Source organism: Mirounga leonina, unplaced genomic scaffold (assembly GCF_011800145.1).
Source record: "Mirounga leonina isolate KUSES-001 unplaced genomic scaffold, KU_Mleo_1.0 Mir_82, whole genome shotgun sequence".
Lineage (NCBI taxonomy): Eukaryota > Metazoa > Chordata > Mammalia > Carnivora > Phocidae > Mirounga > Mirounga leonina.
In genome coordinates, this window is record NW_023270825.1 from 27,686,062 (window position 1) to 27,702,673 (window position 16,612).

The 16,612-nt window shown below is 43.4% G+C and overlaps 1 protein-coding gene across 2 annotated transcripts in view; it reads left to right on the forward strand.

Moving 5' to 3' along the window:
* The window catches only part of HEATR4 (HEAT repeat containing 4), a 55,811-nt gene extending 43,496 nt beyond the window's left edge, over window positions 1-12,315 (forward strand). For both annotated transcript variants that reach the window (XM_034992686.1, XM_034992685.1), the window contains exon 17: window positions 10,861-12,315. In XM_034992686.1, coding sequence (XP_034848577.1) covers window positions 10,861-11,019 — 159 coding nt within the window. In that variant the 3' untranslated portion in view covers window positions 11,020-12,315. The remainder of the gene's footprint in view (window positions 1-10,860) is intronic.
* The last annotated feature ends 4,297 nt before the right edge of the window (window positions 12,316-16,612 follow it).

Sequence of the window (16,612 nt, forward strand, 5' to 3'; positions counted from 1 at the left end):
GCCTCTCATTTAACAGGCACTATTAAATGTGGTAGGCATGAGGGTGCAATTGTTGAGAACAGCAAGGTCACTATTCTCTGTAAATACTGTTGCTTTGTACATGAAGATTGTGTCTTCATTTGAATCATTTGAGATAAATTTCCAGGAATGGAATTGCTGGGTCAAAGGGCAAGATAGCTTTTGTGATTGTTAATAGGTTTTACCAAACTCCCTTCAAAAGGGTTTACCAAATTGCCCTTCTGAAGTTTACAGTGTTGCAAGCAATTAGGAGTATGTTAGACTACATCTGTTTGATCCTTCCATCCTCTTCAGTCACACTTCTATCCAAACACTTGCCAAAGCTTTTATGTTTTAACCCTGTCCACGGGTCACATTCACCTTTTAAAATTTCTGACTGTAATATGGTCTAATACAGTTGTCCTCAACTGAGGCGATTTTGCCTCCCAGGAAACACTGGGGATGGGGCGGAATGTTAAAATATGCAGTGGGTAGAGGCCAGACATGCTGTTAAACACCTGCAGTGCAAAGGACACTCTCCCCCTCCAGATATTTATCTGATCCAGAATGTCATTAGTGCTGAGACCAAGAAACTTTGGTCTATTATAAGTTTCCCAACTGGTCTCTAACTTTGATCTCTCCCTATGCCAGTTTATAACACAGGTAGTGACAACAAAATTTTCTCAAGTTGTGGCCCCAGATTTACCATTACCTCTCTCAAAACCCATCTGGTACTCCGTCGACCATTCCGAGCTCTGTAGCTAGGTTCTGAAGTCACGTAATGTTACAGCTTTATCAGTCACAGTTCCCCTAAGCTCTACTTCTAGAAGTTTAACTATTTGCTCTTCCTTGCCTGTGTTTGCCATACCTTTCTTTACTCATGCTGTTTCCCCTAAATGCTGTCCTCCAAACGTCTTTTGTGAAAACCCTTATTAAAGCCCATTTCACATTCCATCTCCTCAAAGGCCCTCGCATCTCTAATCACAAGAGAACTTTGACCCTTTCACGTGAACTTAGCACCTTATGCCTTGTATTGGTATATTATGTACTTGTCATTTTCCTTCCTAAACTGTAAACTCTTTCAAGGATGGTGGGATTTCAAAGAAAGGACTGCTGTATGCCTTTTTCTCTTGAGTTTAGTATACTGCCTTTCATACAGGAGGTGCACAGGAAATGTTTGCGGGAAGCCAACTAGAATTGATTCCTTCTCACTCATTATCTGTGGCATTAGCTGAGTCAAGTTACTCTCTTCGGTCTCAGTAATCTCATCTGTAAAATGGGAATAATAATTGAACCTACTTCTTTTTTTTTTTTTTAAGATTTTATTTATTTGACAGAGAGAGACAGCAAGAGAGGGAACACAAGCAGGGGGAGTGGGAGAGGGAGAAGCAGGCTCTCCGGGGAGCCAGATGCGGGGCTCCATCCCAGGACCCCAGGATCATGACCCAAGCTGAAGGTAGACGTTTAACGACTGAGCCACCCAGGCTCCCCTGAACCTACTTCTTCATTGAGTTGTTGTAAAGATAAAATAATGCATCTAAGGCACTTAGCACAGGGTCTGGTACAGAGCTAAACACTTAAAAAATGATAGCTATAGTAATAATAATTTATTATTATGGAGCAAAGCCCTGTAAGATGGCTTGTGTGTCCCTAGCCTGGTTTGGGGTGTGGGGATGTGGAGATTAAGATTATTTTTGCATATGTTCTGTAGAAGTTTAAGTAAATCATATCAGACAAGTCCATTGTGTGAGGAACAGACCAGGAATTGAAGTATGAGCTAGGGTGGGCTGGGGGGAGCAGTATGAGCTGATACCAAATGATAGTCTCCCAATTCCTGTGCCCTAGTTTAGGGCTGCAGTGTCTAGAAAGGACAGCAGGAGGGGGAGCCCTCTTCCTAACTGACACACAGGCTGTGTGTGCTGGCAAGGCCGTAATATCAGATCCCTTGGGGAAATGTTGAAGAGGGCAGGTCTGGTTTGTCAGTGGGAGCTTTAATTGCCTTTGAGGGAGTGGTTTTCAATACACATCCTGCAGTGAACTAGGGGGATGAGCTGTGCTCCTCCGCTCACAAAGCTGGGGTATAAACTCAGCTAGAAGAGGGCTGTGAATGTATCTTTTCTACATCCTGTACAAACATCTCCTCCTCCCAGTCCTTCCCGTGACCTCATCTTTTTCTTTTCTCAACATTTTGTGATTTCCTCAAAGAATGTTGTTGCTGTCTGTCTTTGAGATTCCCTTGTGACTGAGAGGCATCTTTTGGAGCCTGACTTATTTTAAATTTCATCACTTTTCCTGTGGTGCTACTTAGTTCTCACTCTAAGAGCAGATTTTAATAACCATCTTCAGAAATACAATTGAATGACATGGAGTAATGTTCTTAATGTATCACTGGGTGGGGAAATAAAAGACAAAATAAGTGTTGTAGTAGGATCCCATTCGGGGGACATTTACGTTTGTGTAATGTGTATGTGTATACCTGTCTATCCATACATACATCCATACTGTTAAAAAACAAAATTTGAATACATTTGAAGATCTAATTGGCTTTATTCAACAATTTATGAATCAGGCAGCATCCCATCTAGCAAGTAGCAAGGAACTCCAAGTTGTACAAAATGGCAGGTTTCTTGCTGGCAGAAAGAGGGTGGGACAAAGAAGTTAAAAGAGTGGATTATTTCAGGTAAGGTTACCTTCCCTTAGGGGAAGGCAAGGGGTCTTATCATGCAGTTTACCTCACTAGTGCAGATCTGGAAATTCCAAAGTAATTGGTATAAAATTCCACTGCTGGGAATGGCTAGAAGTACAATTAGGTTAGGTGTTGAGGCTTGGTGGGGTTTAGCAAAAGTGACTCCACTGGGGCCTGTTGTTTCTTTCTAAGAATACATATTACTCAAGAAAGTTGGGGAGTCTTTACGCCACAATATTTAACAGCGATTATCTTTGGATGGTGGGATTCAGGTGACTTTTATTTTCTTCTTCTTTACTTGTTTGTATGTTCTGGGTTTTCTACATAAAACATACATCATTACTGAAACCCAAGTTTGGCTGCCCATCACTCAAAAGGCCAATATTCAAGAGACAAGTTTTTTGGAAAGGAGTGTGAGCTTTATTCCGGAGGCTGGCCACCTGAATAGGCCAACTCCCAGGCTTCTGCCTGGCCCAAGATTTTTAAAGGGGTTTAATCAGTTAACGGAGTGCAGTGGTCTGTGACATATCTTGAATATAGATGCGACGATGCCAGCTACAGAGTTATTTTGGTACTCGGAGGTTGTGCAAGAAGTTCTGGTTCCAAGGCACCTGGGTGGCTCAGTAGGTTAAGAGTCCAACTCTTGATTTTGGCTCAGGTCATGATCTCAGGGTCGTAAGATGGAGCCCTGCATCAGGCTTCACGCTCAGTGGGGAGTCTGCTTGAGATTCTCTCTCTCTCCCTCTCCTTCTGACTGCGCCCCCCCCGCCCCACGCTCACACTCTCTCTCAAATAAATCAATCTTAAAATAAATAAATAAATAAATAAAATAAGTAAGTAAGTAAATTCTGGTTCCTTGGTGCCCGGGGGTTATGCAAGAGTAAGTACTCTGTTCTTTCTGCAAAGGAGGGCAAGTTCTACAGATGCGCAAAGGGAGGCCAGTGAAGTCATTTTGTGTGACCTTAAAAATGAAAAACATTTTGCTAAAAGATTGCTGGGCTAATCAGAAAGCTAAGGGGGCTTCAGACTTGCTGGCCTCTGTGGTGGCCTGGGAACGTTGTGGTCCTTTATTCCCCAAGGCCAGTGGCCTGCAAATCTCAAAGAAAGTAAATTATTCTTTTTCTTTTTTAAGATTTTATTTATTTATTTGACAGAGAGAGATAGTAGGAGAGGGAACACAAGCAGAGGGAGTGAGAGAGGGAGAAGCAGGCTCCCCGATGAGCAGGGAGCCGATGCGGGGCTCAATCCCAGGATCCTGGGATCATGACCTGAGCTGAAGGCAGACTCTTAATTGGCTGAGCCACCCAGGCGCCCTGAAAGTAAATTAGTTCTGTTACAGATGAAGAGCCTTAAGTCAGCAAGCAAGGAGTGTGTTAACTTGAAGCAAGTTAACCCTTCAGACCAGCTGGAGTGCTGTGACAAATCACTTGTGTGATTAAAAAATACAGTGTTTTCAGGTGCCTGGATGGCTCAGTTGTTAAGTGTCTGCCCTTGGCTTGGGTCATGACCTCAGGGTCCTGTGATCGAGTTCTTCACTGGACTTCTTGCTCAGCGGAGAGTCTGTTTCTCCCTCTGCCCATTTCCCCTGCTTGTGTGCGTGCTCTCGCTCTCTCTCTCACTCTCTCTTTCTCTGACAAATAAATAAATAAAACCTAAAAAAAAAAAACTGGTTTAAAAAAAATACAGTGCTTTCTAAGCAACAAACTTCACGTTCCCAAACTCATTTCATATTTTGTGATCTCGAATCATTGCCTGCCTTGCTCTTCTGGTTTTTTTGAATCAGTAGAATTCCCCTTTAAATAAATCAAAGGAACCTGACATTAAGATTATAGAAGTTAATAATTGTTCATCAGAGAAGCTACTATAGAAAACAAGTTGAATAAAGCCAACTCCATGTTTAAGCTTACATAGAATGATCTGAAGCCTCTCAGGAAAATGCCCCAAATTATCTCCCCTGCCAAAACCCATTGTTAGATAGTTATCCCTTTGGATTGGTCATTGACTTTTTTACTCATTCTTTATTTAAAATTCAAATACATTGGGAGGGTATATGAGTTTGCTAGGGCTGTCATAACAAAATACTACAGACTTGATGGCTTAAACAAAAGAAATTTCTTTTCTCACAGTTCTGGAGACCGGAAGTCTGAGACTGAGGTATTGGCAGAGCTGGTTTCTGAGAGCTGGCCCCTTGTCTTGGCGGAAGGCTGTCTTCTCCCTGTTTTCACATGGTCTTTCCTCTGTACAAATCTGTGTCCAAATTTCCTTCTTTTAGTTCATATTGGATTAGGGTCCACTTTAAATGACCTCATTTTAACTTAATTACCCCTCTAAAGACTATCTCCAAATATCACATTCTGAGATACTAGGGGTTAGGACTTCAATATACGAATTTGGGAGGGAGGGGACACACTTGAGCCCATAATCACACCAGCTGCCTGGGTCTGAGGACCCAGAGGGGGTCCTCAGCACCAACCAAGAGGGTCCTTGGCTTCACGCAGGACAGAAATCAAATGTGAGTGGACAGGAAGTGAGAGCAGAGTTTACTGAAGACAGAGAGTGCAGATGCAGACAGAGTGTCTGGGAGACTCAGAAAGGAGAGTAAGTCTCGTCTTTGCTTGGGGTCTGGAGTTTTTATTGAGGACGGTAGTCTGGTGTACGAGTCCTCTCCGGCATCCAGGAACTAGTCAAAACAAGGATGAGTGCTCAGATGTCCTCCATAAGTCACTCATGCCCCGGAGTCAGGGGTCTTGGCATCAGGAGTCAGTGGTGTCTGGAGCCCGTGGTCTTGAAAAACGTACATGACCACCCCACCCGGTCAGTCCTTAGATACTATTGTGCTGGGAGACTCCAAAGAAATCATAAGCTCCTTGACCTTACAAGGAGGACATACATTTGTACTAGAAGCCATGATGCAGGGCAGGAGTACAGGTCCTAGTGAGAAGACAAGCAGGGAAAGGAGCAAAACCAAACAAACAAACAAACAAAAAACAAAACAAAACAAAACCCAAACAGCTTTTTTTCATGGGGTCCCTTCAGTTTCCCTATCTCAATAACAGAGGGGTGTTGTATTGAAAAACCATTTTCCCCTCTTGTATAAGGAAAAACCCAGTTCTTTCCTCCTCCCGTGTCTTTCTTATGTGTCTCCTTTACCCTTCGCCTACAGAACATTCACAACACTTCATTTCTGACACTCTGGTCACCAAATACATGAGGGTTTTCCCCCCACCACAAGCAGTTCTCTGCAACACCAGCTGGGGTCCTACAGCTTAACTAAATTCGAACACTATCTACCTGGAGATAGCATCTGATTCCACAGGTTAAGGGCTCAGGCCCACAAGACTGTTCCCACCCTACTTCAGACGCCAATTACAAGTACTGGGTCCCCAGGTTACCCTCAACTTCTGTCCAATTTGACTACAAAACAAACGGGGTTGTGAGGTTCCCACAGCCCCCGCCTCAGGTTCTATTAATTTCTGAGGGTGGCTCACAAAACTTGGAAACACTTACATTGACCAGTTTATTAAGGATATGATAAGGGAGGGCGCCTGGGTGGCTCAGTTGGTTGAGCGACTGCCTTCGGCTCAGGTCATGATCCTGGAGTCCCGGGATCGAGTCCCTCATCGGGCTCCCTGCTCAGCACGGAGTCTGCTTCTCCCTCTGACCCTCCCCCCTCTCATGTGCTCTCTCTCTCTCATTCTCTCTCTCAAATAAATAAATAAAATCTTAAAAAAAAAAAAAAGGATATGATAAGGGAGACAGATGAACAGCCAGACCAAGAGCTACATAGGGGGAGGTCTGGGAGGGTCCTGACAGCAGGAGCTTCTGTCCCTGTGGAGTTGGGGTATGTCACACTCCTGGTGTGGATGTTTCACCAACCAGAAACTCTCTGGGCTCCATACTATTGGTATTTTTATGGAGGCTTCCTTACACAGGCATGATTAATTATTAACTTGGTTTCTAGCTCCTTTCCCCTCTCTAAAGGATGAGGGGTGGGCCGAAAATCCCAAGCGTCTAATCATGGCTTGGTCTTTCTGGTGACCAACCCCAACCCAGAAGCCAGTCTACGGTTGCCTCAATAGACCAAAAGATGCTCCACGTGCTCTTATCACTTAAGAATTTATGAAGTTTTTTTTTTTAAGTTTTTATTTATTTATTTGACAGAGAGATACATAGCGAGAGAGGGAACACAAGCAGGGGGAGTGGGAGAGGGAGAAGCAGGCCTCTAGCTGAGCAGGGAGCCTGATGCAGGGCTCAATCCCAGGACCCCGGGATCATGACCTGAGCCGAAGGCAGATGCTTAACGACTGAGCCACCCAGGTGCCCCAATCTACAAAGGTTTTAAGATCCCTCTGTCTGGGGAGGGGTCAAAGACAAATATTAGAACAAGAAGTGCTCTTAGTGTTCTTGTTATTAGGAAATTATGAGGGTTTCAGTACTCTGAAATGGGTGGTGGGAGAAACCAATATATATTTTTTCTATTATCTCACAAGTGGTATGTACTGAATCACAGTTCCTTTAAGTACTTTTCCTTCGTGAAGGAAGGATAATATAAGAGGTTGTTGAAAGGGGAATAGGAAAAAAAGTGAAATAAAAGGAAAAAAAAGAAAACAAATGTCCAGGGCCATGGTTCTCCACCCAGTGATTTTGCCCCCAGGGGACATTTGGCGTTGTCTAGAGACACTTTTTTGGTTGTCACAACAGGGGGGTTGTTGCTGACATATAACTGGTAGAGGCTAGAGATGCTAACAAACATTCTACAATGTACAGTACAGCCCTACAACAAAGACTGAAGCCCAAATGTCTATGATATCAAGATTGAGAAACCCTAGGATAAACTTTGGGATGATTGCATCAGTATAAAAATTTGAATGTCTTTAAACCCAGTAATTGTACTTTTAGGAATCTGTCTCTTGAAATATTCACCCATGTGCGCCTGGCTGGCTCAGTTGGTAGAGCATGCAACTCTTGATCTTGGGGTTGTAAGTTCAAGCCCCACAATGGGTGGAGGGATTACTTAAAAATAAAATATTTAGGGGCGCCTGGGTGGCTCAGTCGGTTAAGAGTCTGTCTTTGGCTCAGGTCATGATCCCGGGGTGCTGGGATGGAGCCCCGCGTCAGGCTCCCTCCTCAGCGGAGCTTCTGCTTCTCCCTCTCCCTCTGACTCTCCCCCACTGCTAGTACTCTCGCATGCTCTCTCTCAAATAAATAAATAAATTTTAAAAAAGAAAATCTTTAAAAAATAAAAAAGAAAATATTCACCCATGTGTACAAAGATACACAGGTGTTCATTGCTTATAATTTCAAAATTGGAAATGATTCAAATGCCTATTAATTGGTAATTGTTAAAAAGAATGACAAGGAAGATGTTTAAAATATATTGTAAATTGAGGGGCCCCTGGGTGGCTCAGTTGGTTAAGTTCCGAACTCTTGATTTCAGCTCAAGTCATGATCTCAGAGTTGTGAGATTGAGCTCCACACTGGGTATGGAGCCTGCTTAAGATTCTCTTTCTCCCTCTCTCCACCTAAAAAAAAAAAGTATATATAATAAATTGAAAAATCAAATTGCAGAACAATATATATGTTGTCTTATTTTTTGTTAAAAAAACATAACTCATGGGGCACCTGGGTGGCTCGGTTGGTTAAGCGTCTGCCTTTGGCTCAGGTCATGATCCCGGGGTCCTGGGATCAAGTCCTGCATCAGGCTCTTTGCTCAGCGGGGAGTCTGCTTCTCCCTTTGCCTGCTGCTCCCCCTGCTTATCTGCTCGCTCGTTCTGTCAAATAAATAAATAAAAATCTTTAAAAAACCACAACTCATATACATTTATATATTATATATACATATATAGTTTATTTTTTATTTACTTATTTTTTGAAAAATCCTTTAATTTTATGTAATCTCTACACTCAATGTGGGCTTGAATTTACAACCCTGAGATCAAGAGTCACATGCTCGGGGCGCCTGGGTGGCTCAGTCGTTAAGCGTCTGCCTTTGGCTCAGGTCACAATCCCAGAGTCCTGGGATCGAGGCCCACATCGGTCTCCCTGCTCAGCCGGGAGCCTGCTTCTCCCTCTCCCACTCCCCCTGCTTGTGTTCCCTCTCTAGCTGTCTCTCTCTCTGTGTCAAACAAACAAATAAATAGAGTCACATGCTCTGCAGACTGAGCCAGCCAGGCACCCTAGTTTCTTTAAAAACATATATGTTGTGTGCATATGTATGTGTATCTGCACAGCTGAATATCTGGAAAGATAAATACCAAACTGAAGACAGACGTTGCCTCTGGGAATGGGATTATTGGCAATAGAAGAACTTTCATGTTTAATTCATCTATTTCTGATTTATCTTGCTTAAGGCCTCAAGGACTAGGCCTTTGCTTTGGCAAATGTGAGACAGATTACAGTCTAGCTTTGAGACTACTGATTTACTAATTTGTAAGACTTGGGGCGCCTGGGTGGCTCAGTCGTTAAGCGTCTGCCTTGGGCTCAGGTCATGATCCCAGGGTCCTGGGATCGAGCCCCGCATCGGGCTCCCTGCTCGGCGGGAGGCCTGCTTCTCCCTCTCCCACTCCCCCTGCTTGTGTTCCCTCTCTTGCTGTATCTCTCTCTGTCAAATAAATAAAAATATTAAAAAAAAAAAAAGACTAATTCACCCAATTAATATAAATCAGGGGTCAACAAATTGTGGCCCTCTGACCAAATCCAGCCTGTGTCCTGTTTTTTTATACACTCTGTGGACTGGAATGATTTTTATATTTTTGAATGGTTGAAAAATCAGAAGGAGAATAATATTTTGTGACATAAAATGTATACAAAACTCAAATGGCAGTGCCCACAAGTAAACCTATATTGGAACACAGCCACACTCATTCATTACAAACTGCCTGTGGCTACTTTTATGCTACAACAGCAGAGTTGAGTGGTTTTGAGACAGACCATCTGCCCCTCAAAACCTAAGATATTTATTATCTGGCCCTTTATAGTAAAAGCCCGCTAAGTCCTGATACAAATCATGAAAAATGCTGTCTAGAATGTTGAACTTCCAACTCTTTTGCTTACGTACCCTCTAAAAGAACTGTGAAAAGCTTTGTCGTCTTTTTAACGTTTTAAATTGACATCCAAAGTATTTTCATTTTGGGACATGTGGCTGGCTCAGTCAGTAGAACACGTGACTCTTGATATCGGGGTGATGAGTTCAAGCCCCATATTGGGTGTAGAGATTACTTAAAAATTTTTTTTATTTTTTTTTAAAGATTTTATTTATTTATTCATAAGAGACAGAGAGAGAGGCAGAGGGAGAAGCAGGCTCCCCGCTGAGCAGGGAGCCCGATGTGGGACTTGATCCCAGGACCCTGGGATCATGACCTGAGCCGAAGGCAGCCACTTAACCATCTGAGCCACCCAGGCACCCGAGATTACTTAAAAATTTTTTTAAAAATCTTTAAAAAAAGTGTTTTCATTTTAAGTTTAAATAGATGCAAAGGATCTAATTTATTCTAGCATTTACATGTTGCTGTTTTATTATTTAAGAGAGGTGTGCACGAGTGGGGGAGGTGCGAAGGGAGAGAGAGAGCGAGAATCTCAAGCAGACTCTGCTCACGGGGGAGCCCAACAATGTGTGAGGGTCCTTTTTTCTCCACAGAGGACATCCCTTTTATTAGCCCATGGAGTAATGCAGAAAACTTGATTCATATTAGAACAACCTAGACTCCTGAGGATGCTGTAACCTAGGTACAAGCTCAGCCCTGGCCAGCACTACATTGGTTTATGGGGTTGAGATAGAGCAGTGCTCTGTCCCCTGGGACTGTTCACCCTGAGTGAATCCACCTTCTCAGCATGTCCCTGGAATAGGTCTCTTTAGTCACAGATACAAGGGCGTCCCATCACTGCTGCTACTTCTGCGTAATAGTAAAGACATTAAAAATGCAGGCTAACCCCAAAGGTCATGCAGATGCCCAAGCCTTCTTGGGAGGGAAATTCAGGCATATTTGCCACGTTAGGCTTCTGACGGGGGTCAAAGAAGGACAGGTCTTGAAGTCCTAAATTCTACTTTCTTATTTATTGTACTAATTCATAGAGCTATTCTGATAAACCGTGGCTGAAGAGGCTTTCTCTTTGGGTCTACCTTTTACATGAGACCATGTGTTCGGCATAGGCACTCATGTATTAATATTTCTCTGCAGCCTGTGAGGCCCCGCACACCAAATCCCTGGTCACAGAGTCCAGTCCTGGACCTACACACAAGAAGCAGAGGTCAATTGTCATCTGTGAAAGATCTGCGCACTGCCCGGGAAAAAAGGATTATGGTGGGACCATTTGGATCTGACAACCCGGATCTCTAGCTGGGTAAATACTCAGAGAGAAATGTTTTCCAGGGTCATGTCCTCTTCCCCTGAAAGGAAAAGTGATCATTTCTAGCATGAGCCTTTCTCTTACTCCAAGACAGACAGCAGTGGACCCATTCTGCCTTTTTAATTGATCTTGTACAGTCTTTTTGTCATTATGTTTATAAAGAAAAATCTAACAGTAGTCCTGGTTTTTTAATGTGCACCATTTACACAGAGGGTTAAAGAAAATTGACATCACATTAGGTGATTGAACCTATTTCTCCATACTCTAGAAAGGTTATATACTAATTATAGGTCAGAGCTCCAAATTTTACTAGAGTACAAATATTAAAAGACCCATCATCCTTTGCAAGCTGTATGAAGAGCCCTCTGAAACCCAAACTAGAATACCATTTGTCTAGGAAAGGGACAGCTTAGGTGATTTTTTTTTTTTTTTAATCTACAATTCTAGTCTTGTTCTAGAGCAAGTTCTTTACAAGAGTGTTACAAGAAGACCAGGCTGGCACGATCATTCTCCCTCGCACCACATAGGTGGGTATGAACACTCTGAGATCCCTTGGAAGCATCACTGAAGTTTCACAGTGCTGACTGACAATTCTCAGCAACCTCAACATACCCTCACGCTTTCAAGATTTAGACATGATGGAAGAGGTGCAGACTGTATATGTATCACTGGATGGCATTCTATCAGAGCATACTGATGTAGGCGGGCCAGGGCAAGGACCCAGAGGGGTCCTGCAGGACCAACCAAGAGGGTCCTTGGCTTCATGCAGGATAGAAATCAAACTTGAGCCAGCAAGAAGTGAGAGCAGAATTTATTGAAGGCATAGAGAGAGCAGATACCGATGGAGCATTTGGGAGACTCCAGAAGGGAAAGGAGCATGAGTCTTGTCTTTGCTCGGGGTCTGGAGTTTTTACTGAGGATGGTAGTTTCATCTACGTGTCCTTTCTGGCATCCAGGAACTGGTCAAAACAAGGATGAGTGCTCAGATGTCCTCCATAAGTCACTCATGCCCTGGAGTCAGGGGTGTCTGGAGCCCGTGGTCTTGAAAAACGTACATGACCACCCCACCCGGTCAGTCCTTAGATACTATTGTGCTGGGAGACTCCAAAGAAATCATAAGCTCCTTGACCTTACAAGGAGGACATACATTTGTACTAGAAGCCATGATGCAAGGGCAGGAGTACAGGTCCTAGTGAGAAGACAAGCAGGAAAAGGAGCAAAGAATAAAACCAGCTCTTTTTTCATGGGGTCCCTTCAAGTTCCTTGTCTCAACACAATACCAAAAAAAAAAAAAAAAAATCACTATGGGAGAGGAGAGACCCAGTATTCAAAGTAGTGTGACTCCAGCTTTCTTTCTTAAAAATTGATTGTTATTTATGCCTTAAAGAGCTTTGGGAAATTTAGAGATGAAAATACAGGCAATGTGAATCGCTCTTTTTTTCTTGTCCTAATCACATCCCCTATTCCGGCGGCACTGTCATCACCAGCAATATAAAAAGCAATAATTTCCACTATGAATGCCTCGCAGTTATGGGACACAGGGGAAAAAAGGACTTTGGGGAAGTATCAGTTCACTGCATAACAGAAAATCTTTCCTTTTCCTGACCCGCATAACCCATGTTTTTATTTATTAGTTTACACATTCCATCCAAGTGAAACAGGAATCCAAAAAGCACCATCGTGTATATGGAGGTTATTTCCACATCTATTCAACCAGAGGATTCTGGGATCTGGCTACCAAGAGGCATTTGAGACAATAAAGAATTCTGTTCGCGTACTTTCTCAGCCCCTCTAGCTTTGACTTTGTCATTTCCTCGTGAAAGGCCTTTATTGTGAGCTTTGCATTGCTGGCAAGAACAAGAGAGCCCAACTGAACTCTTCAGTCAGTCAGCAAGGCCAAACAGAGGGTCTCTTAGAAGGTCTGAACTGTGGGAGATGTAGCAGCCGCCAAAGAAATGGCCCTTGTGCTCGAGGGGTTTACAAGGGTTCTATAAGGCATACATATAAGGATCTTTCACAGACAATATGCTCAATCTAGTAGGAAGTGTGTGGCACCCAGCAGATGTGCTGTAGGAGTCGGGGTGGGGGTGGGAGGTGCAGGAGTAGTCATGGAGACCCAGGAACTCGCTTGGCTCTCAGACCGAGCACAGGACTCGGAACGTACCAAGGAGAGGAGGGAAGACCTTCCAGGTGAGCGGAAGGACAGGCGAAAAGGCTGGAGAAGGAGTGAGCTTGGTAGGGGCCCATGACAGCTCCTTTTTCCTCTCCTGTTTCTGAATTGGTTTACTTGGTACTTTGCAATAAAGAAGCTGGACATCCATTCTCCTTACCCTCCTGCTTTTGCTAATCTGTTCATATGAACAAAATATTATAATGATAAAATACTCCAGGAGTGTCACATTCCTTTATAAAGACCCTCACCTGTTCCTCCCCACTGAGACATCTGTAGCACACTCTCTTCTCAGTTATCTCCTTTTCCTTGTTCCTCTTTTCATCTTTCCTCTCCCTTTCTTCTGCCACAACATTCATTAACTCCACTGGTTGATTAAACAAGTGACAGCTTCCTATCCTGTCCCAAAAAGAAGCTTCTGGGGGCGCCTGGGTGGCTCAGTTGGTTAAGTGTCTGCTTTCAGCAAGGGTCATGATCTCAGGGTCCTGGGATGGAACCCCCCCCCCTTGTAGGGGGCTCCCTGCTCAGTGGAGTCTGCTTCTCCTTCTGCCTCTGCCCCTCCCCCCACTTGTGCACTCTCTCTCTCTCTCTCTCTCTGTCTCTCAAATAAGAAAATCTTTTAAAAAATAAAATAAAATAAAAGGAAGCTCTGTTTGGCCCAGCATGTGGGAGAAACACCGTGCTGTCCTTCTCTTCGTTGAGATCTAGAGAAAACTTCCGTTTTTCAACCAAGATTTATATCTTTATTAGTTTACACATACCATCTCAGTTAGTATCCATTAGTGAATTACCATCCACAGTAAGCTTCTTGACCAGACCAACAGCAAAGTGGGGCTTGTGGGTCAAAACGAAGCATCTGTGTTAGAATTTACTCTCTGTCCTTCCACAATCTCCTATTGGTTATCACTTAATCCTATCACCCTACCATCATTTCTTGATGACGGTATTGTCAGCAAATACTTACCAAATGTATGTGTTATTTACTCATCATGGATACACCAGGAAGCGTAAGACCATTTCTCTCACTTTGAGGAATTTTTTTCTCTAGTTGGATAAAATGGGCTTGTTTGTTTGGAGGCAGCATCAGATCCTCTCAGGGGTCAAGAACAAATGAGCTGGATACTCCCACGTTTTTGAGACTCCAGCTCTATTTTAAAAAATAAAGTGCCAAGGGCGCCTGGGTGGCTCAGTTGGTTAAGCGACTGCCTTCGGCTCAGGTCATGATCCTGGAGTCCCTGGATCGAGTCCCGCATCGGGCTCCCTGCTCAGCGGGGAGTCTGCTTCTCCCTCTGACTCTCCTCCCTCTCATGCTCTCTGTCTTTCATTCTCTCTCTCTCAAATAAATAAAATAAAATCTTAAAAAAAAATAAAAATAAAAAAATAAAGTGCCAAAACTGTATTTTAAAAATGGTGGTAGATTTTTTTTTTAAAGATTTTATTTATTTGACAGAGATAGAGAGAGGGAGAGCACAAGCAGGTGGAGTGGCAGGCAGAGGGAGAGGGAGAAGCAGGCTCCCCGCTGAGGAAGGAGCCCGATGCGGGGCTGGATCCCAGGATCCTGGGATCATGACCTGAGCCGAAGGCAGCCGCTTAACCGACTGAGCCACCCAGGCGCCCCCAAAAATGGTGGTAGATTTTTAATGTATACACTTAAGTGATTGCTTTTAACACAAAACATTACAATGACTAACTTTTGAAATATCAAAAATCTAAATTGACATGGATATTCACAGCGGCATTATTCATAATAGCCAAGATGTGGAAACAGTGCGAAGGTCCATCAACTGATGGATGGATAAATAAAAGTTGCTATATCCGTACAATGAAATATTATTTGTCAGTAAGAAGAAATGAGGGTACTGGTACAAGCTGCTACAAGGCTGAACCTTGAAAATGTTACACTAAATGAAGGACGCCAGTTTTGAAAAACCACACACTGTATGATTTATATGAAATTTCCAGAACAGACAAATTTATAGAGACAGAAAGTAAATTAGTGGTTGCTTGGACGGACAGAATGGGAATGGGGAGGGGGAGGAGAATAGGAATTGACTGCTAAGGGGGTTCCTTTGAGGGGAGACAAATACGTCCTAAAATTAGATTGTGGTGGTGGCCGTGGTGATGGTTGCATACAAAAAACACAACCCATTGCATTGTACACTTTAAATGGGTGAGTTGTATGGTATGTAATTATATCTCAGTAAAGCTGTTTTTCAAAAGTCTAAATTGAAAAGCTTTTTTACGATTATGAAAGGCCCAGCAGCGTACGACGCTGAGCAGTGTGGCACAATGGACAGAACGCCAGTTTGGAAGGCAAGCCCATCTGAGTCCAAATATTCTGCTACTTATCAATTGTGTGGCCTTAGGTGAATTACTTGAATTCTCTGATATTTCTTTTGTTTACTGTAAAATGAAAATAATAATTCCTCTTAGAGAACTGTTTTTTGAATAACATTTATTTAAAAAATACTTATTAAACAGTCATTATGTTCCAGGTACTGTTCTAGACTGGGGATGTGGCAGGTGACCAGGACAGTCAAGGCTCTCTACATTACATCTCACACAAAAAATTGAGATTTTTACATGAAATCTCTCCAATGTTAAAATATTGACAACTAACTTAAAAATATTCCCCCCGCTCTCTCTCTCTTTCAAAAAAAAAAAAAAGAAGAAGAAGGGGGTGCACCTGGGTGGCTCAGTTGGTTAAGTGTCCGACTCTTGATTTCTGTTCAGGTCATGATCTCAGCGTCCTGAGACAGAGCCCCACATCTGGGCATGGAGCCTGCTTGAGATTCTCCCTCTTCCTCTGCCTCTCCCCCCATCTCTTTCTTAAAAAAAAAAAAAAAAATGAAAACACTATAAACCAATACTGTGCCAAACACATCTGTGAACCAAATTCTGTCCTTGGGCTGACAGTTTTGACCCCTGATGTAGGCTTTTCGCATGGTGAGTTTCTAGAATATTGCCCAGTTAGCTGAACTTTAGCACTCTCAGCCTGCTCCCATATGCTGCCCAGCACCAAACAAAAAAACATTTCTCAAAATGCAGGGAAATCATCCTAGCAAGTCATGGAGCCAGGCAGTGGCCTGGATCCCGTCTCTATAAGATGCCTCAGCCTTCCTCACTTATCCAATGAGGTGCCATTCATTTTGCACGCCTGGGCTGAACTGGCACTTTCTACATGATGGGTTTGGAAGAGATTTGCTTTGTACGCCTTTCAAGACCATCCATCTGGGGGCACCTGGGTGGCTCAGTCGTTAAGCGTCTGCCTTCGGCTCGGGTCATGATCCCAGGGTCCTGGGATCGAGCCCCGCATCGGGCTCCTTCCTCAGCGGGGAGCCTGCTTCCCCCTCTCCCACTCCCCCTGCTTGTGTTCCCTCTCTAGCTGTCTCTCTCTCGCTCTGTCAAATAAA